Source organism: Peromyscus maniculatus, chromosome 6 (genome assembly GCF_049852395.1).
Source record: "Peromyscus maniculatus bairdii isolate BWxNUB_F1_BW_parent chromosome 6, HU_Pman_BW_mat_3.1, whole genome shotgun sequence".
Lineage (NCBI taxonomy): Eukaryota > Metazoa > Chordata > Mammalia > Rodentia > Cricetidae > Peromyscus > Peromyscus maniculatus.
This window is the reverse complement of record NC_134857.1, coordinates 118469425-118493942: the sequence shown is the minus strand read 5'-3', so window position 1 is coordinate 118493942 and position 24518 is coordinate 118469425. Positions and strand designations below refer to the sequence as shown.

The 24518-nt window shown below is 44.2% G+C and overlaps 1 protein-coding gene and 1 non-coding gene across 7 annotated transcripts in view; one reads left to right on the top strand and one right to left on the bottom strand.

Moving 5' to 3' along the window:
* Positions 1-10469, top strand: part of Rap1gds1 (Rap1 GTPase-GDP dissociation stimulator 1) — a 138394-nt gene extending 127925 nt beyond the window's left edge. For 5 of the 6 annotated variants that reach the window (XM_076575059.1, XM_076575056.1, XM_076575060.1 and 2 more), the window contains 2 exons: positions 4097-4225; positions 8702-10469. In XM_076575059.1, the coding sequence (XP_076431174.1) occupies positions 4097-4225; positions 8702-8829 (257 nt within the window). In that variant the 3' untranslated portion in view covers positions 8830-10469. The remainder of the gene's footprint in view (positions 1-4096; positions 4226-8701) is intronic. The other variant, XR_013052392.1, reaches the window with a different exon arrangement.
* A 4699-nt stretch (positions 10470-15168) lies between these two features.
* On the bottom strand, positions 15169-15240 carry LOC121830618 (small nucleolar RNA SNORD113/SNORD114 family). The gene has a single exon (XR_006073831.1). It is a non-coding gene; the product is annotated as a small nucleolar RNA SNORD113/SNORD114 family (small nucleolar RNA).
* Positions 15241-24518: the final 9278 nt, after the last annotated feature.

The following is a 24518-nucleotide window of genomic DNA, read 5'->3' as shown; positions in this document are numbered from 1 at the left end:
ATGGAAATGAAACAGAACCTTGGCTGTGGAAGTATTTTGCTAGTGTCTACTCAAATCCAAGTGTATGGAAAATCATATGTAAGTTGCTGTCACAGGTGTTACCTATGGCTATGCTTTGTGTAACATTTTTAGATCAATACTTTAGGACTTAACTTTTAAGTATTATTATTTTTTTATTTATTTTATTTTACAATACTATTCAGTTCTACATAACAGCCACAGACTCTTGGAAGATACATAAAACATTTTCAGTAGGCTTTATGTCATTGAAATGAAACCTGGAATATCACAGGAAGAAGAATCTGGAACTGGGGTTATAGCTCAGTTGGCAGAGTACTTGGCCTAGCGTGCACAAGGTCCTGAGTTTCAGTCCCCATGTGCCTGGTGGTACATATCTGTAAATCCCAACATTCCCAAGGTATTAGATAGGGAGATCAGAACTTCAACATCGTCTTTGCTACATAGTGAGTTTAAGGCCCCACTGTGTATATAATGAAAGCCTTGCAACTCAGATGGAAAGGTATCTGGCAGTTGGGAGCCAAGGACTAACACAGTCACTGTAAACACAGCAGCTTACAGCTCTGCTCCAAGGAAAGTTTTTCCCAGGGCAAGTGTCACAGCTCTGCTCCCGCACAGGAGGGTTTCCCCAGCAAGGTTGTTACAGCTCTCCTCAGGTCCTGTGGAGTGTAAGGACTCAGCTCCTCCAAGGGATAGTTCCCCAGCGGGCGTTACAGCTCTGCTCCAATCAGGCTCTGGTGAAAGTTGGTAAAGCTGGGCTCCGCTTTTCCAACAAATTGGAAAGGAAAAATCCAGGAGGCTGGCTGCTTCTACTAGGGTGGGAGGTAGCAAACTGAACAGGATACAGAGTTTATATAGGGTTTCTTGGGGGGGAGGGGGAGGGGAGGCTTTCCGGGGTGGCTTGGGATTGGTGTGTTTTTGTAGCCTGATTCTGGGGCAAGCTCAGGGATTGGTGGGATTTCAAACCTGGGTCCTGGGGTCAATTCAGGGTCAAGATGTTTTTCTTTGGCCTAGGTCTTCCAAGTAATCAGGGGCAGGATGTTTTTCCTTGGTCCTTTTCACCCTACAGCTTATGTGAGACCTTGTCTCAAAGTAAGAGATGGAGGGAGGGAAGGACAGAAGAGGAGAGAGGGGTGCTCATATTTTGACCCAGACTTTCTGTGTCTGCTGTTTCTACTGATTCTCCCTTTTAATAACCCCTAAAAATGTTTTTCCATCACTTTATAGTACTTCTTTATCTAAACTCTCATCTCTGTCTTTTGTGTGTGTGTGTTCAAAACCTCCCACTAAGCAAAATTAAATAAAACTGTTAGTTTCTGTGTGTGATTGGTAGCTGTCTAGTATACAGCATCCATGTGGGCAGAATTCTCCATGAGAAGCCAAGACACGAATAGAACCAGACCCTGATAACTGTCAGCCAGGGATGGTGTATCAGAGCCATATAACTTTTGGATAAGACCCAAAACTGCTTTACAGCACACCCCACCCATAGGGTCTTTTAAATATAGAATCATGATCTTTGCACATAGGGATAATTTGGCTTCTTCCTTTCTATTTGTCGCACTTTTTCTATCTTTCTCTTACTGCACTAGCTAAGGCAAGCGCCTCCAGTGATCTTGGGGATTTCGTTGGCATGTGTTATAACAACTCCCTTTTCATCAATAATCCTACTCATTTGAGTCTTCTCTTCTAGTTTGGCTAAGGATTTATTGAACATTTGGGGGTGTTGTTTATTTTATTTAGGGAGCCAGCTCTTTGATTATGTGCTCTTTTTTTGGTTATATCTTGCTGTGTTAGGTTTGGTCACTTCTTTGGTTTCCTAGAACTGTGAGATCCCGATATCCTGTGTGTGTGTGTGTGTGTGTGTGTGTGTGTGTGTGTGTGTGTGTGTGTGTGTGTGTATTTATAACCTTTTCATTTTAATACATCTTTACTGTATTCTAGATGTTGTGATAAGATATAGTACTGTTTTCATGAGATTTTAGGAATTTCATGTCTTCCTTGTTTCTTCAATGACTATTGTTCGTTTAATAGTATAATTTTTTAGCATACAAGTATTTGTATAGTTTCTGATGTTTCTCTTGCTATTGAGTTCTCATTTTGCTTACTATGGTCTGCTAAGATAGAAGGAATTATTTCAGGCTTTGTTTTTTGGTGTTGTTGCTTTTGGGGTATCTGTTAAGGCTTGTTTTGTGGCCTATAACATGATCAGATTTAGAAGATTCCATATGCCACTAACGAAAATGTGTGCATATTCCTTATTGGTTGGATGGAATATCCAGTTGGTCTGTGATATAATCTAGCTTTGAAGCTGCTTTGCTGGTTTGTTTGGCAAATCTGTCAAGAGCATGGAATATTGGAATCCGCTGCTATGACAGTGTGAGGACCTGTGTGGTCTTTTGTGCCTTTGTGTGCATGCTTAAATTCAAAGCCCCAAAATTTGGTTCCCGGATTGTACCTGTCTTGATGAACTGTAGTCCACATTTCCTCCTGACCGGTCAGAGCTGGAGTCTACTGAACTAGAGTGTAGAGACAGATTTGTTTTTTCTGCCAAAGGATTAAAAGGCAGGAAAGAAAATTTGCAGAGCAGATTTGATTTCAAGTGGAAGCAGGAGAGGAAGCAGACTCCTCCTTCGAGGAAGAGAGAACTGGAACACACATTTCTCCAGGGGAGGCAAGAGTCTAGTTGGTTGAGTATCTCTGTCAGAGAAGGTAAGTTTTTCCTGTGTAGGAGCCTCCCAGGTGGTTTACTCAAAGACAGAAGGGCTGGTTGGTATGTAGCCTGTCTCCAACTGCACATGCCTGGGGCAAACAAGCCTGCACATTCTAGCTTCAGGGAAAAAGAAAGAGGAAGTAGGCACCATCTCCACTATTTTAGGACATGCCAAGAGAAACTCTCCACCCCAGGGCACCCTTTCCCTGGCTATCTTACCTTCCAAAGGACTAATACTAACCTGTCAGTTGTACCAGCTTCTTTACAGCTGTTTGCTTGGAAGTATACGCCTTTGATTCTCAGTGTTTGTGCATCTTACCCGTGTTCCTTGGAGACAACAGATAGATCACTTTTTTCAATCCACTCAGTCTGCATCTGTTAATTGGCAAATTCGGTTATTTGCATTTAGAGGTATCATTTAGAAGGGTCTGCTGTTTCCTGTGATAGTGTTATCTTCCTTCTGTTAGTATTAACAATTTGCTGTGTTGGGTGTGATCGATCCCCCACCTTGGCTCTCTGTTCATCTCTGTGTTCGTCTCATGAAATGTTTGCTTTCCTGTGTGTTCGTGGATGATGCTGTCTTCTTTCTCTATACACACTTCTTTAAGAATCTTCTACAGTGCTGGCCTGCTTGGCATGAATTGCCGTAATCTGAGTTTGTCTTGAACTGTCCTTATTTCTCCGTGAGAATAAGAAATAGTTTCATTGGATGTAGTAATTTTGGTGTTAGTCGTTTACTTTCAGGGCTTGACCTGTGTTGTTCTATGCTTTCCTGGTTTTTAAGGATGCTAATGAAAGATGATATTTTTGTATTTTTCCCCTTACAGCTTTTAATATTGTTTCTTTATATGCTTGGCATCTTGCCTATGATAAGTCATGCAGAGGTTCTTCACTGGTTGAGTTGTTTAATTGAATAAATTGCTTGACTCTGCTCCTCCTGCCCCATGGATTCTTAGGTTTCATTTCTTGAATGTATCCTAGGCTTCTTGGGAGCTTTTGTCATGTTTCTTTTTGTACATGTCTGCATGTATTTTCTTGTTTTTCTGCTTTGTCTTGTCCTTTTTGGTGGTTTTTCTTATGAGAGTAAGGTTAAAGCACAGAATATTAAGTAACAACGAATGTTTTTTAATATAGAAAAATAGGTAAAGGTTTTTGGGGTTTTTGTTTGTTTTTTGTATGTTTTGTTTAAGCAGCTCTCTTCTTCCCCATACTGTAGCCTTTCATAGAAATTCTTTTCATAGAAATTCTCACTGCTCCTTTTTGGGAAGTTCTTTGTAAATAGTATGTAGAAGGGGAAACAATGTTTAACCTGATGGCACTACTACCACTACTATCCAGTGGCTGACACTCTGTTTCATATTGTAGGTCCTGCTGAGAAAGATCTTGAAAGTGCTAAGCTTGTACAGATTCTACACCGACTGCTAGCAGATGAGAGAAGTGCCCCAGAAATCAAATATAACTCCATGGTCCTGATCTGTGCCCTCATGGGATCTGGTATGTATTCCTTCTGTCATTTGATATCAGTCTGTGGCTTCCATCAGATAGTAAATGATAGTCATAGGAAATGGTTGACTGTGTTTAAAAAGCAGTAGACATTAATTTTTAGACGATACAAGAACTTGCCCTCTGAGGACAGAATAGGGTGTCAGATCTCCTGAAGCTGTAATTATAGGCAGTAGTGAGTTGCCATATGTGGGTGCTCAAAACCAAACTCATTCTTCTCTCTGCATGTGTGCTCCTGACAGCTGAGCCATCTCTCCAGCTCCCTAGACTACTTCTAAACTAAAACCATCCCCAAAGCATTCTTCTAAAATAGTGTCATACAGTAAATACAGCAAAAAATCAACTTGTGGGTTTTTTGTTTTTGTTTTTTTCAAGACAAGGTTTCTGTGTGTAGTTTTGGTGCCTGTCCTGGATCTCAGGACTCACAGAGATCCGCCTGGCTCTACCTCCTGAGTGCTGGGATTAAAGGCATGTGCCATCACCACCCGGCGTCATCTTGTGTTTATTAATACCCAAATATGTTTTTATGTAAAGAACAAGTTCTGGATTCACATGTTGTCATATTAACTAAAGACTTTATTCAAGAAATCATTGATGTGTATCAGTATATGTACCATGGATACTTGGATATATGTTCATTCTGCTGTTACTGAATGGAACAATTTAGAAATATCGATTGATTCTGTGGGGTGATGTGGTACTGTTTCCTGTATGCTTGCTGACTTCCTGAGTGTTGTCAGTTATTGAGAGAAGAGTACTGGAGCCCTCCTCCCCATAATAATACATTTGTATGTTTGTCCTCCGGCTCTGTCAGTTTTTTCTTAGAATGTTGTAAACAGTGTTGGTAGGCACATACAATGTTAGGGCTCTTGCAGTTTCTTGGTAGAGTAACTCTTCTGTCACATGTGATGTCCCTCTCAGTCTCTACTAACGTTCTTGCTCTGAAGTCTCATTTATGTGGTTTTAACATAGCTACTCCTGCTTATTTTTAAGTAGCATTTTCATTTTTTTTTTCTTTTCTTAGTATGAGTCTAGTGTTGATAAGTTTGAAGTATCTGGTAGACAGTCTTTATTTACAGTCTGCTCTGCCGGTGTTTTTTGAGATAACTACCACCATAAATACCACCAGCCATTCTAAGTTATCGCCTAGCAACAAATTCACTTTTCCCTCATTTAAGAATGTTTTATTAACCCCTTCATTCATAAATTGTCTATAGGCAACTGATTCTTTGTTCATTCCATTTATACATGACAGTTTCTAATGAGAAATCCACTGTGTTCTATTTGTTTACTCTATACAGTGTTTCTAGCTTTCATTTTTCTTAATTGTAAAATGTGTCTTGAAGCACAGATTTGGGTTTATCCTGTTTGAAGTTTGTTCAGCTTTTAGAATCTATATGAGTTCATGTCTCTTACTAAATTGGAAGAGTCTTTAACCATTATTTCCTGAGACTCTCTTTAAAGCTCTGTCCTGTTTCTCTTCTTGTTCAAGGTCTCTGATGGGGCAGATGTGAGATCTTCAGTCATATTCCTATAGGCTCCTGGCACTTTATCTATTGTTCAAACAGTAATTTATGTTGTCTCATCTTAAAGTTTAGCACTTATTTCCACAGATCCTTTTATTCAAGTATTAAATGTATTAAGTTTTATTTTGGTTTTTTTTCTGAAAGTTACCTTAGTGCTGAAATCCATTGGCTGCTTTTGCCTTCTGCTTTCTTCCTGGGGTGTTTTGTCCAGTTGTTTGAAGCACATTCATAGCTTTCTGTTGAGACAGTTTAATTGTAATAGAATGTGTAAGCATAGCTTTACCATACTAGCCATTTTTCAGTGTTCAGTGGCAGGAAGTGTCGTCACTTTGCTTCCTGACCACCACCATCTGTCTCCAGGCTGTTTGCCATCCTCCAAAACTGATCCTATATCCACTAAGCAGTAACTCCCAGTTGTTCATTATTATTAATTCTAGGCATATCATGAATAATAACAACAGATTTGTTCTAAATGCTGTTCTAAGCGACGTTCTGTTGTGTGTGTATATGACATTTATTCCTTCTGTAGTTGGGAGTTTTCCTGTGCCTCACCTGGTCCCTCAGCTGCTCGGTCCCAAGTAAACACACAGAGGCTTATATTATACAAACTGTATGGCCTATGGGTCAGGCTTCTTGGCAGCTAGCTCATAACTTAACCCATTTCTATTAATCTGTATGTCACCACGTGGCCGTGGCATTACCAGTCTGCTGTCCTCTTATTGCTCCTTCCGTGGCAGCTGGAGTCTCCTTTCATCGTGTCTTCAGTTTGAATGTGTTCCCTAACATTGTCCTGCCCTGCCATTGGCCAGTGCAGCTTTATTTATTATGCAGTGGGACCCATACATATTCACAGCATACAGAAAGACATCCCCCAGCATTCCCTCCTTGATGGGCATTTGTCTTATTTCTACCTTGCCTTTTTGTAATAAAGCCACTTAACACCGGTATAAAAGTCACTCTTCAGGCCCCGCTTTCGGTTCTTTGGGTCTATACAAAGAGATGGAAACTGGGATCTTATGTTAAATCTGCTCCTGTTTCTGAGGAGCAGCTGCAGTGCTGTTTTCCAAAGGGTTCCACTGTGTACCATTTCTGCCAGTAATGCATATGGGTTCCAGTTCTCAGCACTCCACCTAACCCTGCTTTTCTGTAATCGCCACTCAGTGAATGTGAGGTGATTGTTTTGATCTGCCTTCTGTAGTCATCAGTGATGCTGGGAATCTTTTCCTGTGTACATTGAAAGTTGTTTGGCATGTTGATTTGTATGGTTTCTTCCATGTGTTCTGACATTAATCCTTTATCAGATGTGTGATTTATAAATATTCCCCGTTCCGGGGGCTGGAGAGATGGCTCAGTAGTTAAGAGCATTGGCTGCTCTTCCAGAGGTCCTGAGTTCAATTCCCAGCAACCACATAGTGGGCTCAAAACCATCCATAATGAGATCTGGTGCCCTCTTCTAGCCTGCAGGCACACATGCAGGCAGAACACTGTATGCAGAATAAATAAATAAATATTCCCCTTCTTTTAGTTCTGTTGATAATGTTCTTTGATGTATAAAAGCTTTTTATTTTGATGAAATACCATTAGTTCATTTCTCTTTGTGCTAATGTATCCGAGAATAAAATCTTAAGTTTGAGATTATTGCTCCATTGTGAGTTTGTGTGTAGGATAGGCATCAACTTCATTCTTTTATATATGACAATCCAGTTTTGTCACCACCATTTGTTGAAAAGCCTTGCCCTTTCCTAGCCAATCTTGGGCCCCTTATCAAATCAAATGTGAGGATTTATTTATTTATTATGCATACAGCGTTCTGCCTGCATAGATCCCTGCAGGCCAGAAGAGGGCACCAGATCTCATTACAGATGGTTATAAACCATCATGTGGTTGCTGGGAATTGAATTCAGGACCTCTGGAAGAACAGCCAGCCATTGCTGCTCTTAACCTCTGAGCCATCTCTCCAGCTCCCTATTTAAGACTCTATGTGACTTTCCAAGTATAGTGGCCCATGCCTTTAATCCCAGACAGGTGGATTTCTGTGAGTTGAGGCCAGCCTGGTCTGCATAGTAAGTTCCAGGACATCCAGGGCTATGTAGAGAGACCTGTCTCAAAACAAGAAAAAGAAAAAAAAAAATCTATGTGACTTTAGGATGAATTTCTCCTGTTTCTACAAAAAGATTAGTTGTGGTGTTTGAACATACCAAAATTAATACACCAGGAATCAAGGAGATGCCCCCTCAGTTAAAGGTACTTGCCTGCCACCGAAGCCTGAGCATAGTTCTTGGGATCCACATGGCTGAAGGAGGAGAATCAGCTCCCACACACTGTCCTTCAAACACAATTCATGCCCTGTGGTATAAGCTTGTGGTTTAAATGAAAACTAAAAATAAATAAAAATTTAAGTTGCAGAATACTGATTATATTGAACATATTTAGACCCTATTCTTCCCAATAGCAGGTCCCCAATTATCCTGGGAATCTACACTTTCTTACAGTTAAGGCTAAATGAGCCAAAAAGGTCAGAAAAGAAATCTGGAAAAGAATCTAACAAGGAGGTGCGTTTTGCAAATTTTATTCAAAGTATATGAAGTAAAAACTTCACTTATCACAAAATTTAACAGGTTTTAAATAAACTATTTAGCTTTTTGTTTGAATTGCTGGTGGGATTAAGTTGTAGATTACTAGATGTTGAGATTATCCAGTGAGCTATATTAATTACAGCTTATTACCCTGAACAACTTAGACTGCAGAACCTAATGTAAATCTTTATAAATGACAATGCACTCCTAAAAAAGACCTTGCTAGGTACTGTTGGACTCTTACCTGATTTATTCCTGGCGTTATAGCTCTGTCTAGTCAAATCATCAGGTGGATGTTTAGAGAAGGTTACCTAGTGCGGTTAGAACAATGTAGCGGGACCAGAGCCTTCTCTTCTCTCTTCCAGAGTCTCTATACAAGGAAGTGCAGGACTTGGCCTTTCTAGACGTTGTATCCAAACTTCGAAGTCACGAGAACAAAAGTGTCGCCCAGCAGGCCTCTCTCACGGAGCAGAGACTTACCGTGGAAAGCTGAGGACGGCCCCTCCTGGCACAGGCATCACCCCAGCTGACTACCCCACTGTTCTCCATCCAGCTGCTGCTTCCGCTCCATCCTCTACATCACTTGTGCATGCGTGTAATGTTCCAGTACCAACTGAAGAACTCTATAGGTACCTGCCTAATAAGATTTCTCAACCCATAGTAAATGTGAACACGACCGTCCAAACAAGTCTCCACCCATAACTGTTATCCTGTATCCCTGATGCTTGAGCTACATTAAGTAGAATGTGCATGTTGTAGCCCTATGATGATGTAAACTTGGTACTACATGCTGACTTGCTCCTCACATGCAGTAAGCTACATAATAATGTACTGGTAAATTAGAAACAGAATGCAGCAGGATCTGTCTAGCTTATTTAAAGATGAGACTGAACAGTAAAAGTACCACCATAGGTTTTGGTGCTTGGGAAGCACAGTGATCAAAAACTGTATGGCTGCTCATTCATTAGTCTTCTACTAATGTCAGGCCCTTGTGCCTGGAGTTGAATAGATTCAATACTCTCTTTCCCTACGGTTTCTCCTTTTTCTGAACTGTGTAGGCAATTTGCCAAACAACGTGGCAAAACTTCCTTAGGCATCTCCCTCCGACTTTAACGGACAGTGGTACCGAGGCCCAATGCTGAGAGGTGGTTTTCAGTGTGATCGGGACAGGGGATAAAGAAACCCTAGCTAGGGTACTGGACCACTTTGGGTCTTGCCTGTATTTTACATTCTGATTTGTGTGTAGTTACATCTAGGACTCCCATCAGTGAACTAGCGTCATCCCACACCTGTCTCTGAACCTTACTTGCCATTTGCTTCAGCTAAGGGAAACTGAGTACAGCTTGTTCAGTGGAGGACTTTTTCTCCCCGTTTTTCATCTTTCAGGCTGAAAGCAAGGAGTTTCATCTTTCATACTCCTTTTAACTATTGTGCTAATTCTAGGTGGATAGAAGAGGAAACATGAAGATGTAAGCTTGTCTACGCTAAAGGAAGGAAGGCCAGTTTTAAAAGCCATAGTAGCCAGTCCGGTACATTCTGCAGATGGCCTCATAGCAGTCACTGTTAAGAGTTCCTCGCTTGCATTTTCCCGCTGAGAACCATGGTAATTTCACAGGCTGCAAGCCGGGACTCGGTGTAAGGAACCTTCTTGGCAAAATGTAGTGTGCTCGTCACTGCCACTAACCACCACCAAGTGAGTCTTTAGAGCTTTGACACACAGTCTTTATAAACTAATCAGGACTCCCTGTGACCTGCCTTCCTGCACCCGTTTGACCCCTGCTGATACACAAGGGAGGGTGGGGGCTCCTTCCCAGGACTGGAGGGCAGTGAGAGGGGCTGCTGGAGAGGGGACAGCTCCTTCCCCCCCGACAGGAGATACACGTATCTCTGCAGTATCTAAATCGGACTTTGGTTTTCACACTTTTAAATTCAAGGAAGATTTACTTAATGTAAGTAAAAACTTGACTGACAATTCCCTCTGATGTCCCAATAAGGGAACTGTTGTGAGCGCTTGTGCTACACTTCTTGTAGGAATGAGCTCTTCAATGTCTTTCTCCTGGGCTGGATACGTGGACTAATGTTGCAGAATTCTGTCCATATTAATAACTTAATAAATAAATAGTATATGAAACTGCAGTGGTATTACTTGGTTTCTTTGTGTGTGTTGTCTATATTTTCACATCCAAGAACAGGGTTTACTGATAATTGACTCTCAGTGTCTGTGCTGCTGGTGTTATATTTAGGAAGTGATCTCCGGTGCCAGTGCATTCCAGACTACTTCCTACTTTCTCTTCTGTCAGGTCCAGAGTAACTAGATCTATGATGAGGTCTTTGGAGCAGAGTAGGAGAATAGGGAGGGAGATAACATGATGAATGAAGACCCCAGGGGAATAGGAAGAAACTGAGTGCTAGAGAGGTCCCCAGAAATCCACAAAGATACCTCCACTGTAGACTACTGGCAATGATCAAGAGAGTACCTGAGCTGACCTGCTCTGGTGATTGGATGGCCAAACACCCTGGCTGTCATGATAGAACTCTCATCCAGTATCTGATGTAAGCAGATGCAGATATTCACGGCCAAGCCCCAGGTGGAGCTCCGGGAGTCCAATCGAGAGAGAGGAAGCATTGTATGAGTGAGAGATATTGAGACCATGATTGGAAAAAGCACAGGGACTAATAGCCAAACTAGCGGAAATGCATGAACTGTGAACCAATGACGGAGGAGCCCCCATGGAACTGGACCGGGCCCTCTGGATAAGTGAGACAGTTGATTAGCTTGAACTGTTTAGGCGGCCCCCAGGCAGTGGAGATGGGACCTGTTCTTGGTGCATGGGCTGGTTTTTTGGAGCCTGGGGCCTATGGGATACTTTGTTCAGCCTTGGTGTAGGGAGGAGAGGACTGGACCTGCCTCAGCTGAGTCTACCAGGCTGGACTGACTCCTCAGGGGAGACCTTGCCTTGGAGGAGATGGGCATGGGGCAGGGGGGAGAGGAGGGAGGACGGGGGAATCTGTGGCTGATATGTGAAATTAAGTTAATTATAAAATAAAATATATATTTAAAAAAACACTTAGATGGACTTAAAGACAAAAATCACATGATCATCTTAATAGATAAAAAGCCTTTAGGAGCTGGAGAGATGGCTCAGAGGTTAAGAGCACTGGCTGTTCTTCCAGAGATCCTGAGTTCAGTTTCCAGCAACCACATGGTGCCTCAAAACCATCTGCATTGAGATCTGGTGCCCTCTTCTGGTGGGCAGGGATACATGCAAACAGAACACTGTATACATAATAAATAAATAAATCTTTAAAAAGGAAGAAAGAAAAGAAAGAGCCTTTTGCAAAATCCATCATGCTTTCATGATAAAAGTCATATAGCATATAGGACTAGAGGGAACACCTCAACATAAGAAAAATTATATATGAGAAGCCCACAGCCAACATCATCCTAAATGGAGGAACAATTTGAAGCAATTCCACTGAAGTCAGTCATAAAAAAGTCCCCTCTCCTTTTCAGTGCTGTGCTCAAAGCACTAGCTGGAGTAGCAAAGCTAGAGAAGGTAATTAAAAGGATCCCAACAGGAAAAGAAGAAGCCAAACTATCCCATTTTGCAGATGGTATGACACTATACATTAGTGATCCAAAAATTCTATCAGAAAACTTCTAGAAACAGTTTTTTAAAATTTAGCAATATTACAGGATACAGAATCAACTTGTACAAATCAGTATATTTTTATACACCAACAACAAACATACAGAGAAGATCATAAACACACTTCCATTCACAATATTCTCAGAGAAGATAAAACATCTAGGAATAAATCTAACCAAGAAAGGGAGGGACCTCTACAATGAAAAATTTAAACCTCTGAAGAAAGAGATAAAAAAGATACTAGACAATGGAAAGCCATCTCATGCTCATAGGTTGTGAAGATGGCCATTTTACTCAAAGCTATTTACATATTTGATGTAATTACGATCAAAATACCCATCTTATACTTCAGTCTCACTTAATATTTGACAAAAATATAAGCTGAAGAAAAGAAAGCATCTTCAACAAATGGTGCTAGAGAAACTGGATGGCCATGTATAGAAGAATTAAAATAGACCTGTATCTATCATCTTGCACAAAAACTATCACCTTGCATCAAAATGGACCAAAGACCTAAACATGAAACCTGAAACAGCTAGAAGAAAACATGGACAACAGTCCCCTTACATTACATAGGGTAGGAAAGGACCTTCTGGATAGGACTTCATTTACCCAAGAATCAAGGCCAACAATGGACAAGTGGGACTTCACGAAACTGAAGAGCTTCTGCACCCCTAAAGAAACAACAACACGAAGAGGAAGCCCACAGAATGGGAGAGGGCCTGTGCTGGCTGTACACTCGACAGGACTAATACCCAAAATACATAAAGAACTCAAAACCAGAGTGAAAACAAAAAAAAACGGACTCATTGGGAAAATGGGCCTGAGACCCAAACAGGAAGTTCTCAAAAGAAAAAAAAAAAAAAAAAAAAGACTAAGAAATATCTCAAAGAATGTTCCTCATTCCTAGCAATTAGGGAACGTAAATCAAAACAACTTTGAGATTCCATTTTATCCCTGTCAGAATGGCAAAGCTCAAGCCAACCGCTGATAACAAATGCTGGAAAGGATTCAGGGGAAAGTGAACCCTCTTTCTCTGTTGGTGGGTTACAAACTGGCACAGCCACTATGGAAGTCAATGTGGAGACGTCTCCAAAGGCTACAACTGCATCTACCACAGGAGACGACTGTACCACTCCTTGGCATAGGCAAAGGGCTGCACACCCTACTCCAGACACTTGATCAGCCATGTGCTCTACTCAGAATAGCTAGGAAACACAAACAATACAACGTAAATGGCCTTCAACTGATAATTGGATAATAAAAGTGTGATGCAGATACACTATGAAGTACCGCTCACCTGTAAATTAAAATCAAATCATGAACTTCGCAGGATGGAACTAGAAAAGATCATACTGAGGGAGGTAACCCAGACCCAGAAAGACAAATGTCACATGTTCTCAATTATTGGAGGCTCCTAGCTCCAAATCTTCAGATGTGAGTACATGTTATGGAGTAACTACCAAAGTCAGGAAAGGTAAAAGATGCCATTGTTAAGGGTTCAGGATGGAGGAAGTAAGAGAAATAGCAGGTACACATGATCTGATTGAGGAAATGGACAAATGGGGGCCTCTAGTTATGAGGAAGATGGAGAGGAGAGTAAAATGTAACATTGAGAATGCCTGAAAAAGTCATAAGCAATCATACTACCTACCTACATATATGGTTGATATGAAATTCTCTCATCTGGACTGGCAGTGCTTTTTTGGAGAATCGAAGACCTAACAAAACCCCTACCCCAGGCATGAGAAGCCCGCCTTTGAGTTGTTGGTCAGGCTGTTCAAGACACTCCAAACGTTACAGGCGATTGTGATTGCCCTTCATTTCGACCACGTCCAACCATAAGACGATTCCATCACTCCACCTTCCTCTCCTCCCTCGGTCTCCAGAACACACAGCCCTTCCCTCTCCAATGATTTCATTTTTGTGCAAGAAAGGTAAGCAAGAGAAAGGGGCTGGAGTATGGCTCCATGGTAAAACCCTTGTCCGGCAACCATAAAGCTCTGGCTTGGATCTTCAACACTATGAAAAGTGAATAAAGAAAACAAACAAAACTAGGCATCCTTAAGTAATCACATCCTGGACTGAGGAGATAGCTCCGTGAGTAAAGGGCTTGCCCTGAAAACATGAGGACCCAAGTTCAAATCACCAGAGCCCAGGTGAAGCTAGGCCCGGCAACCCCCATCTGTAACCTTAGTGTTTCTACAGAGAGAACGGGTGGGCGTGGGGAAGGACAGGGCGGCTCAGCGAGCTGGCGTGTGCAGCAGGGAACAGGCACCCCGTCTCAAGGTGGAAGGTAAGGAGGGACAGGCAAGGCTGTCCTCTGATCTCTACACACTGCGTCACGTACACGGGCTCATACTCGCAGAGACACCCCTCATACGGAGCACACTCTTCTCACCCCTGCTGCGTCATCCCAATGTCCAGCATAAAGGAGGGGAAGGGAGAGCAGAGTGGCCGCTTCTAATAACCACTAACTTCTCTGCTTGCCCTCTCACCCCTTCCGTTCCTGTTCCCCCGTCAGATCACTGAGAAGCGCAGTGACGTCTCCTGAGCCTCCAGAGAACAAGACAAGGCACCGTGTGAAGAAAGGCATCTGATGAAAACTCACCTCGGGTTGCTTTACCAGGAAAACTTAGCCAGGCGTCTTTGTGTATCACGCCCTCATCTGAAAGACAGTCAGTGTGCTCTCTTACATCTGGGACTGAAGTCCAAAGCAGAGCTCTACCACAGTGTTCTGCCATGCCTTTTTTGTATAAGTGCCCTGTACCTTATTTCTTTAAAATATTTTTATAGTTTATTTTAATTTTTTAAAATCTTATGTGCACATCTGTCAGTGTGCGGGTGCCGGATCCCCTGGCACTGGAGTTACAGACGGTTGTGAGCTGCCATGTGGGTGCTGGGAATTGAACCGGGGTCCTCTAGACGATCAGCCAGTGCTCTGGAGCCATCTCTCCAGCCCCCATATCATTAAAATATTATGCCATGTGTGGCTAAACCTTTTCTTCTCCACTTGTATAGTAAGAATTTTTATCTTTTTAAAAAGTAGCAGGTTTCCTTGCAGCATTTCACACATGCCTGGTCTAGTCGACTCCTCATGGCACACTCTTCCCTCTTCTCCCTCCTTCCTATTCCCACGTTGTTTTTTTTTGTTTTTTTTTTTTGTTTTTTTTTTTAACGATGTGGACCTCAGACTCCCAGACCTGCAGACACAAACAATGACTCATACAGCACCAGCAGCCATTATTAATCCAACATTACCCCTCCACTTCCCTATTGGATTATGAGTACTTGGCCACTACTACTGAGATCATGATGAACCACAAGAATCTAAGGACGAGACCCTTGAGTATACTCCAGAGCTTCCAAGGGTCTCTTGCCGTAATTAGTGTCTGTTTTTTAGACACTCTTAATCTGGAAAACCATTAAGCACTGTTTCCCCCACATGCCATGTTAACCCTTCAGTGATGGCTGCTCTGCTCAGATAACAAGTGGGTTTTTGTTGTTGTTTTAGCAATACATGCACGGTCATTAAAAACATGAACCAACACAGGAATGCTGACTGTACTCACATGGTATCTACATTATGAACCCCAAAAGCTGAACATGAAGCTCACATCCAAGTGGGAATTTGTACATCAACTTAGGGAAAACCCATTCTGAGAGTGTAAAGCGGAAGGAACTGTAAAAAGACTGGCATTCTGTTCACTCATCCATGCTCTCTGCTTTCTCATCTTGCTCTTATTATTATTCATCTCATCTACATGTGCGTTGCACTGCTATATGTTCTTATTAAACAAACAAATGGCCATTATTCTGACTACCGGAATATTGCCTATAATTTTAATTCATGTGACATATAACCACAGAGTCTTCAATTACTTGGATGTATCATAGTTACCTAACCTCTTCCTTACATTTGGATGTTTAAGATATATTGAGTTTTAAAAAACAACACCCAAGGCCGGGCGGTGGTGGCGCACGCCTTTAATCCCAGCACTTGGGAGGCAGAGGCAGGCGGATCTCTATGAGTTCGAGGCCAGCCTGGGCTACCAAGTGAGTTCCAGGAAAGGCGCAAAGCTACACAGAGAAACCCTGTCTCGAAAAACCAAAAAAAAAAAAAAAAAAAACCCAAGTATTAGGTTGTATTTTCAGATGCTACTACTTCTTCATTTCAAAACCATCTGACCTGGCCAGGTGTGGTGCACGCCTTTAATCCCACCACTTGGGAGGCAGGGACACACAGAGCTCTGTAAGTTTGAGGCCAGCCTGGTCTACATAGTGAGTTCTGGGACAGCCATAGCTATATAGTGAGACCCTGTTTCAAAAAACCAAAAAGAAAAAGTAAAAAATAAAAAAATAAAAAAATCTGCCATGTCAGGACTCTGTACTTTCAGTCGCTAATCTCAACAGCCCTGTTGTTCTCAGCCCTCCTGGACTCAACTCCCAGATACCCTACTCCCTTAAGCCCAGACGGCCAGCACCTCCCTCTAGTTATCTGGCTCTGACCACCTCCCTCCCCATTACCGCCATCCAGCATATCAGTGTGAGGGCCTAAAGGCTGAAGAGCAGAGTTCGGCTGTCACCGCACACAGAGCCAGTGTTCAGCTCCCGGCACGTGACTGCCTCTCAACACTGTCATCTGATGCTCATGCCTGTGACCTACCATGTAGCTAGAGTTTTCCTGCCTTGCCCACAGTCAGGACAAATCTCTGTCACCCGCCAGTCCCACAGCCGCTCAGACCCAACCAAGTAAACACAGAGACTTATATTGCTTACAAACTGTATGGCCGTGGCAGGCTTCTTGTTAACTGTTCTTATATCTTAAAGTAACGCATTTCTACAAATCTATACCTTGCCACGAGGCTCGTGGCTTACCAGCATCTTCACATGCTGCTTGTCCTGGCAGTGGCTGGCAGCGCCTCCTTCTGCCTTCCTGTTCTTTTATTTCTCCTCTGTTAGTCCCGCCTATACCTCCTGCCTAGCCACAACCAATCAGGTTTTATTTATTGACCAATCAGAGCAACTTGACATACAGACCATCCCCCAGTACAGCCAAGTGCAGACCATCTCAGACACCTGCACTCAGGCCCATGGTCCTAATCATCCTCTATGCAAACCTGCTGAGTAACGCCACAAGGAACCCAAGAAGGGCTCCCACAGGACATACATTAATATCCCACAGTAACACCATGCCTGTGACCCACCATGCCTGTGGCCCACCATGCCTGTGGCCCACCATGCCTGTGGCCCACCATGCCTGTGACCCACCATGCCTGTGACCCACCATGCCTGTGACCCACCATGCCTGTGATCCACTATGCCTGTGACCCACCACTCCCATCTGCTCTGCCCAGTCAGCACTCTGCAGGCACAGCTCACGTGAAAAGGGGACAGAGATGGCATGTCCCTTCATTTACAAGAAGCATCATTTAGCGCTCTCCCCTCCATGATCCAACCAAGACAGTCCTTCCCTATAAGCCAGATATGGCACGGAGGCCTTCATACATGCCTGTTTGGTCCACGTAGCAGTTTTAAAGGGAAACAAAAATGGATATGTCTATTGAAGTTTTGAATGACTTCATATAGATCTAGTTCTCTGACTTCTTTTAATCTACAGGGTAAGAGGAATTGCTCAGTTGGGAGCATGCTTGCACATGGATCTGAGTTCAGATCTCTGGCACGTACATAAAAGCCACGCAGTATGGCGCATGTCTGTAGTCCCAGCGCTGGAGAGACAGACAGGAGGCTCCCTGAAGCTCATCGGCCAGCCAGCCTGGCAGAACTGATGAACTTTGTGTTCTGGGGCAGTAACTACTAAGAAAGACAACTCATGTTGGTATCCGGCCCCCATATGCACATGCCCGGCCGCACATATGTACACAAACACACACATGTATGCCACATACACAAACTCGGGAGGTCTGTAGACTGCACATGCACTTCAGTGGTAAAACATACCTTTAGGATGTGTAAGGCCCTGGGTTCAACCAAGAAAAGGAGATGGGGCGGGGGGGGGGGGGGGGGGGGGCGGGGGGGAGTTCTAGCCACCAGGAGCCTGCACTTCAGGAGCAGCCTGCTGCTCTGGGATTGTTGTGGGCAGGGCATGCCCATCCCACCTGTGAGAGGCCTTGCTCAGTTCATGTCACCTAACTCAGCCCTGGAGGCTCATGGGAGGGTGACCTGTGGAGACCTCCCATGTGGGCTGTTTCCAGCAGAAGGAAGGAAGTAGGTTTTAGGGACAAAAGAGCAGTGCCACATGACCTGCCACCCGCACAGGAGGCTGGACAGGGACATTTCCACGGCTTGTGCAGAGTCTCACGGGTTTTGTTCCTTTAATCTGAAGGCTGGTGACAGTTGCAGGCTGAATGAGAAATGACAGGAACACAAACGCAGAGCAGCAAGCCATCCCAAGCTAGTGGCCCAGCCATCTTGCCAACAGGAGGGAGCGGAGTGGCACCACTGTCCCCAACAACCCTGGCAGCATCCCGTGGTGACGGCAGGAATTTACAACGTCCCTTCTTGATTAGGTTGAGAAGGCAGCCTGTTCTAGCCTGGTTTCTCTGTGCTGTGATAGACATCATGACTGCGAGACACGAGGAGGAGAGAGGGATTATTTCGTCTTGCATGTCTATGTCACAGTCCACCACTGGGGGAAATCAAGGCAGGAACTCAAACAAGAATCTGGAAGCAGGAACTGAAGCAGAGACCATGGAGGAAAGTTGTTTCCTGGCTTGCTCTTCATGCTTCCTCAGCCTGCTTTCTTATACAACCCAGGGCCACAGTGAGCTGGGTCCTCCTACATAGTCATCACTCAAGAAGATACCCCACAGACATGTCTACAGGCCAGCTGACAGAGTAACTTCCTTAGCTGAATTTCTATCTTCCCAAATGACTCTAGTTTGTGTCAAGTTGACAAAAAAACTAGTTGGCTGGCCGGGCGGTGGTGGGGCATGCCTTCAATCCCAGCACTTGGGAGGCAGAGCTAGGCGGATCTCTGTGAGTTTGAGGGCAGTCTGGTCTACAGAGTTCCAGGACAGGCTCCAAAGCTATAGAGAGAAACCCTGTCTCAAAAAAAAAAAAAAGCAAAAACAAACAAACAAACAAACAAAAAAACTAGTTATCTTACAGCCCTTATCCCTGCCTGCCAAATACTGTGATTTAGCCAGTATCTCGCAAAGCCAAACTCACTGCTCTCCACTCCTTGAGGCTTGCCTTGGGAGACTCCATCCCACAGCACTGCATTGCCAAACCCCCAGGATGACCCAAGCATCTCCAATTCCCCTGTATGGACAATCCTAGGAAAAGAAGCCTCCTTGTGTTAAGTGGCTAACCAAACGAGAAGTTTTGCTCCACATCCAGCCAAGGCCCTGGTGACAAGGACACTCGGCTGATAAACTGTCCGGTGGCGTCAGGCACATAGGAGGATGTGCGCCTGAGGAAGAAAGGCCTAACAGACTCAGAAAATGAAGGATGAGTCATACTTCAAGCCTCGAGCTACCAAAGGGCACACAGGCTGGAAGGCGGCAATCACACAGGGCAGTTGTCAAAAGCCAGTTTCCTGGGGTTGACCAACCCAGGTCAGGAAAGGTGCCCAAGCTCCTCACCCCACTGCTCTGTGTGAGAAGACACTTGGCACCGGGGAGCGGGCCGAGTGCCTTGGTAGTGATACTGCACGTTATTTACTCAGTATCCATCTCGGTCCTCCCTGTTCACAGAGCTCCAGCTTTGTTCAGGAGACAATATGACAAGCTTGGAAAACTCCTGTCTTCCCAGTTTGCCAAACCCAAGCTATGATTCCCAGAAATATAGATGTCCAGAAAGGGAAATAGGGCAAAATCCTGCTAGAGACAGCCCTCTTTGTCCTCGTCTTTCCTTTCTTGTCATTTTAAAATGCTGACCGGAGCCCCACAAGTACAACAGCCCTCTCTTCTCGCCACCATTAAGTAGCATGAAGACGATGGGGTAGACGGTAAGACCCAGGGAAAGGAAGTCACACAGAACCCAGATGTTAGGAGTACTCGTGAAACAGGTAGCACCCTGCCCTCGGAGGAAGGGTGCCACACGGCCGTCATTAGCGCATCAAGGTCACTCTGGGTCATCTTGTTCTGCCTGTAGTCACAGCTATAGAACCCAGAACTCCCAGACTTCACCCACCAAGGGCCACCTTCCCGACCTAACATCCGAGATTCACTGGCTGTCGACTGCAGGAGAAGACTGGAGCCTTCAAGTCTGTTAACAGAGGCAGAGACAGTGACAGTGTTGTGGTGACAGGAAAGGACTCTGGGCTCTTAGCATCCACACTAGGGAGGGGGAAATGGAAGCAAAAGACTGGGCTTGGACCACAGATGGAACCTTAGATGCCTTAATGCTTTGCTATATACTGGGAGGGGCAAACCCCCGCTTTTCGAGTAGAGGATTGGTATGTTTCTTTTGTGTTTTGTTCCAGAGCCAGAATTATTGCTAATGGGGAGGCAGGAGGGAGGGATGTGCCTCACCCTGGGAGACAATTCTTCTTGGGTGCATTGTGTTTCTGTACTTCTGTGAAAAGACAGAAAAGCTTTTGTTTGAAGTGCTTTTCAAGGCCATTCAGATAGCAAGCAGCCTTGTGTAAGAGATACAGCCTCTCCCCGGGACCAAGAGCAGATTTTTGTTGTTGTTATTTTGTTTTATAATGTACAGGCGAATAAGATAAAGTCTCTCGTGGGCAAAACTGGGCCAAGAATGTTTGCAGACTCTCTCCTAGGTTGGTCTTCCCAGGCTCATCATGTTCAACTCTGTGTCTGTCACACCCACCTTCCCTCAGTCGGAAAGGATTACAAAAACACCAAACACAGTTCCCGGGGAGCCAGGCCGTTCTAGCCCAGGAACCATCTGAGAGTGAGGCTGCTGACCTGTGAGCCAGCAGTGGGGTCGGCTTCCGGCTGCTTCTCAGTCCTTAATGCTTCGCCCAGATGGGGACTGTTGGGAACACACGGAAGAGGAGGAGACTGGTGTGGAACTCCAGGGCAGAACATGATGGTAGAGTCAACCCTGAGAGAGACATGATGACCAACGGCAGGAACAGTGCAGGGTCTGCAGGGGGCAGTCCAGGGGGCAGGGCCGTGTTGCAGCCTTGGCTAGGCAAGCTCTATAAACACAGCAAGCTCTTGGGTGCCTTCTCACTCAGTCTCTGCGCTGCCTTGGAGTTCACTCAAAATGCCAACCGCAGACTTTTTTTTTAAGTCAAACTTTATGAAGCACATAAGGGAATCAAATTCCTAATACTGGAGCCTGTGAAGCTGGATTATTTAAGGATTTAAAATGAGGCTATCCATTTTCTGTGGTAAGTGGGAAAGCATTTGTGGTAGTCTCAAAGAAAATGGCCCACATAGGGAGTGGCATTATTAGGAGGTGTGGTCTTGTTGAAGGAAGTGTGTCACTGTGGAGGCGGGCTCCAAGGTCTCATGTATGCTCAAGCCCCACCCAGTGACACAGTTTACTTCCTGTTTCCTGCGGATCAAGATGTAGAACTCTCAGCTCCTTCTCCAGCACCATGTCTGCCTGCATGCCACCAACCATGATGATAATGGACTAAACCTCCAAACTGTAAGCTAGCCCAGTGAAATGCTTTCCTTTATAAGAGTTGTCATGGTCATGGTGTCTCTTCACAGCCATAGAAACCCTAAGACAGCTCTGGCCTGTTAAAAACCAAGAGCATTCACGCAGTCCTCAAAATTCACATAGGAAACTGTGTATGGTAGTTCCTGTCTGTAACCCCAGCCCATGGGAAGCTGAGGCAGAAGAATCATGAGTTTAAGGCCATATATAGCAGTATATAGTGAGACTCCTTGTCTCAAAAGCACAAAACAAAACCACAAACAAACAAACTGCCCACCTAAAGTGGGATGGCCAATAGCCAGGTGACCATTGTTCAACTTCTATCCTTTTTGGTTCTGACTCAGGGACCCATTATCGCTGTCACATCTTTGTATGAATGGACTTCCTAACCAGCAGCTCCAGGTGTTGGTCTAAGGTAGACACTGTCCCACAGGATCTATCAGAAATCTTGCTGACCCTCAGAAACCATCCTCCAGCAAAATAATTGGGATGCCTCATGCCGGTCTTCCTAGGAATGGCCCCAGATAGGACCACTACCCACCTTCATGGACCCCATCACTGTGGATGCAAAGCCAAGTCTGCTCAGACATCAGAACCTCTCAGGATTCCTGTGGAGCCTGGAACTCTTAAGGCAGGCAAAGGACATGGTAGTACCCCTAATCAGTGCCTAGCCTTCCTCTTGAGTTTACCATGTGTCGGTGTGTGGTCCACAGCATCCCCATGTGAGGCTTCGCTGTCCCTGTCTTGAAAAGCCAGGTCTCCTGTCTTGGAAGCCACTAGTCTTATGCATATCCATCCTTACTACTTGATCCAAGAGCATGGGACTCATGTGAGTCTCTGTTCTGCCCATCAACATAACAGTGTTCTGTTGGTCTAACCTGAATTCCACTCCCTGCAACACTGCAGCTCCAAAGAGCAATTGGTTGAGAAATCCATTAATCCTGGAGAAACTCCCAATTTATTAGCAAACTATTCCTTCTAATATGGAATTCCCACTCATAGTTACCTCTTCAGTTGGATGTTTAAATAGGATTTGTGACATGGAGGGGGCCAGAGATGTTCCAATGCCCAGGAGGCTTAGATAGTTTCTGTTCTCAGGAACAGGCTTGGGCTATTCTAGGGTCAACTGACAGTTACTGAAATTGTATTATCATTCTAAAAACCCACTTAGAGACAAGTGGAGACCGTTCTGTTGCAGAATAAAAGCCCATGCTTTAGGAGAACACAGGCTCTCTACACAAAACCAAATTACCCTGACATCTGCCTTGCCATTCAGTCAGCTCAGACATAGACATGGTAATCTGAACAACACACAGATTTCTCATGGCTCTGGAGGCTGGGAAGTCCAATTCAGGGTGCCAGGAAAGGTGGATTCTTTTTGAGGCCTCTGTTCCTAGATAGACTCTTGGAGGAGGGGAGGAGGCTCTTGTCTCCTCTCTTTTTTTATAAGGACATTCAGGCCATCAACACTCAAAACTCAAACCTAATTACCCATCAATGGTCATCAAAATGCCACCTCAACAGAGGTTCCAGCTTCCATACATGAACTTGGTGGAGTGTGTGTTGGGGGGACACTTCCAGTCCACGGCACTGGAATACTGACATTGAGGTTAGCAACACAGGCCAGGCCTGCAGAGCCTTCATTCTAACAGAAAAGATGTCATTCATGTCAGTTCAAAGACATGGGGTCTTTAAAAAAAAAAAAAAAAAAAAGGAAGCCACAGGAGCCCATGGAGGGTGGGGGACAATAGAGTTCATCAACTTTCCTGAGAAAGCGCCTCAGGACAGGCTGAGGCATGAACTGGATTTAGAGAGTAAGAACATTTGAACTCTTCATCTCTGCAGAGGCCTTACCAAAAGGTATTACTACTGCCATGCCTTATGAGGGCAGGCGCTGAGGCTAGGAGAAGGAAAGTGGCCTGGCCGTGATAGGCACTAGTGAAATCAATACGTTGAAGGTTCCCTCTGCAGCAAAGCAGGAGGAGGAACATGTCTGACCCACTCTTAATTGAGTGCCTTCCTGACCTCCTTCTCATATCCTGGAAAAGAGTAGAATGTCTGACATGCATGGGATTCAAAAGATGTACGTTGAGAGTTGGCATTAGCAATTCCTCAAGGAAACAGCAGAAATTGAATTGGGATTTGAAATCAGAGTCCCAGATATTCCTTTTTAAAAAGATATTATATACTCTTAAGAGCCATTTCTTATATGGTGGAGTGAAGGTTTCATGTATCCCAAGCTGCCCTTGAAGTTGCTCTATAGCCAAAGATGACCTTGAACTCCTGAACTTCCCGCCTCTACCTCCCCAGGGTTGGGATTACAGGCATGTCGCCTTGACTAGTGTTTTGGTTATTTTCTTATTTTCTCACACTCTAACCAAGTAACTGGGAGAAGTGTGTGTGTGTGTGTGTGTGTGTGTGTGTGCGCGCGCGCGCGCGCGCGTGCACATGTCTGTGTTTGAGACTGAGAGAAGAGAGAATATAAATGTGTGTGTGTGCAAGAGGCTCCATCTCTGCTGAGCCAGCCGAGCAGACACCGGAAGTGCTGCCTACACAAAATTACATCTGTAGTAAACAAGCAGACCCATCCTTTTATTATTCCTCAAAGAATACAACCTAGCCATGTGCACAATATTTACACTGTATTGTGTATGATAAGAAATTTAAGAAATTGAGAGATTACTTATGAAAAGGTGTATCTAGGTTACACACCAACATTATACCGCTTTATTAAAAATTTGAACATCAGTAGATTCTGTATGGGTTGAGGGGGATTCTCAGGGACCACTGTGCCCATCACACAGCAGAGTTTTGGCTTCTGGTGTAATGGGCAACCTACTATTTTACCAGTTGGCAACAATGCTAATATGGTGTATGTAGAACACATTAAAATGATTTTTTTCCTTAAATTTTTTTTGCAATGCTTCAAATT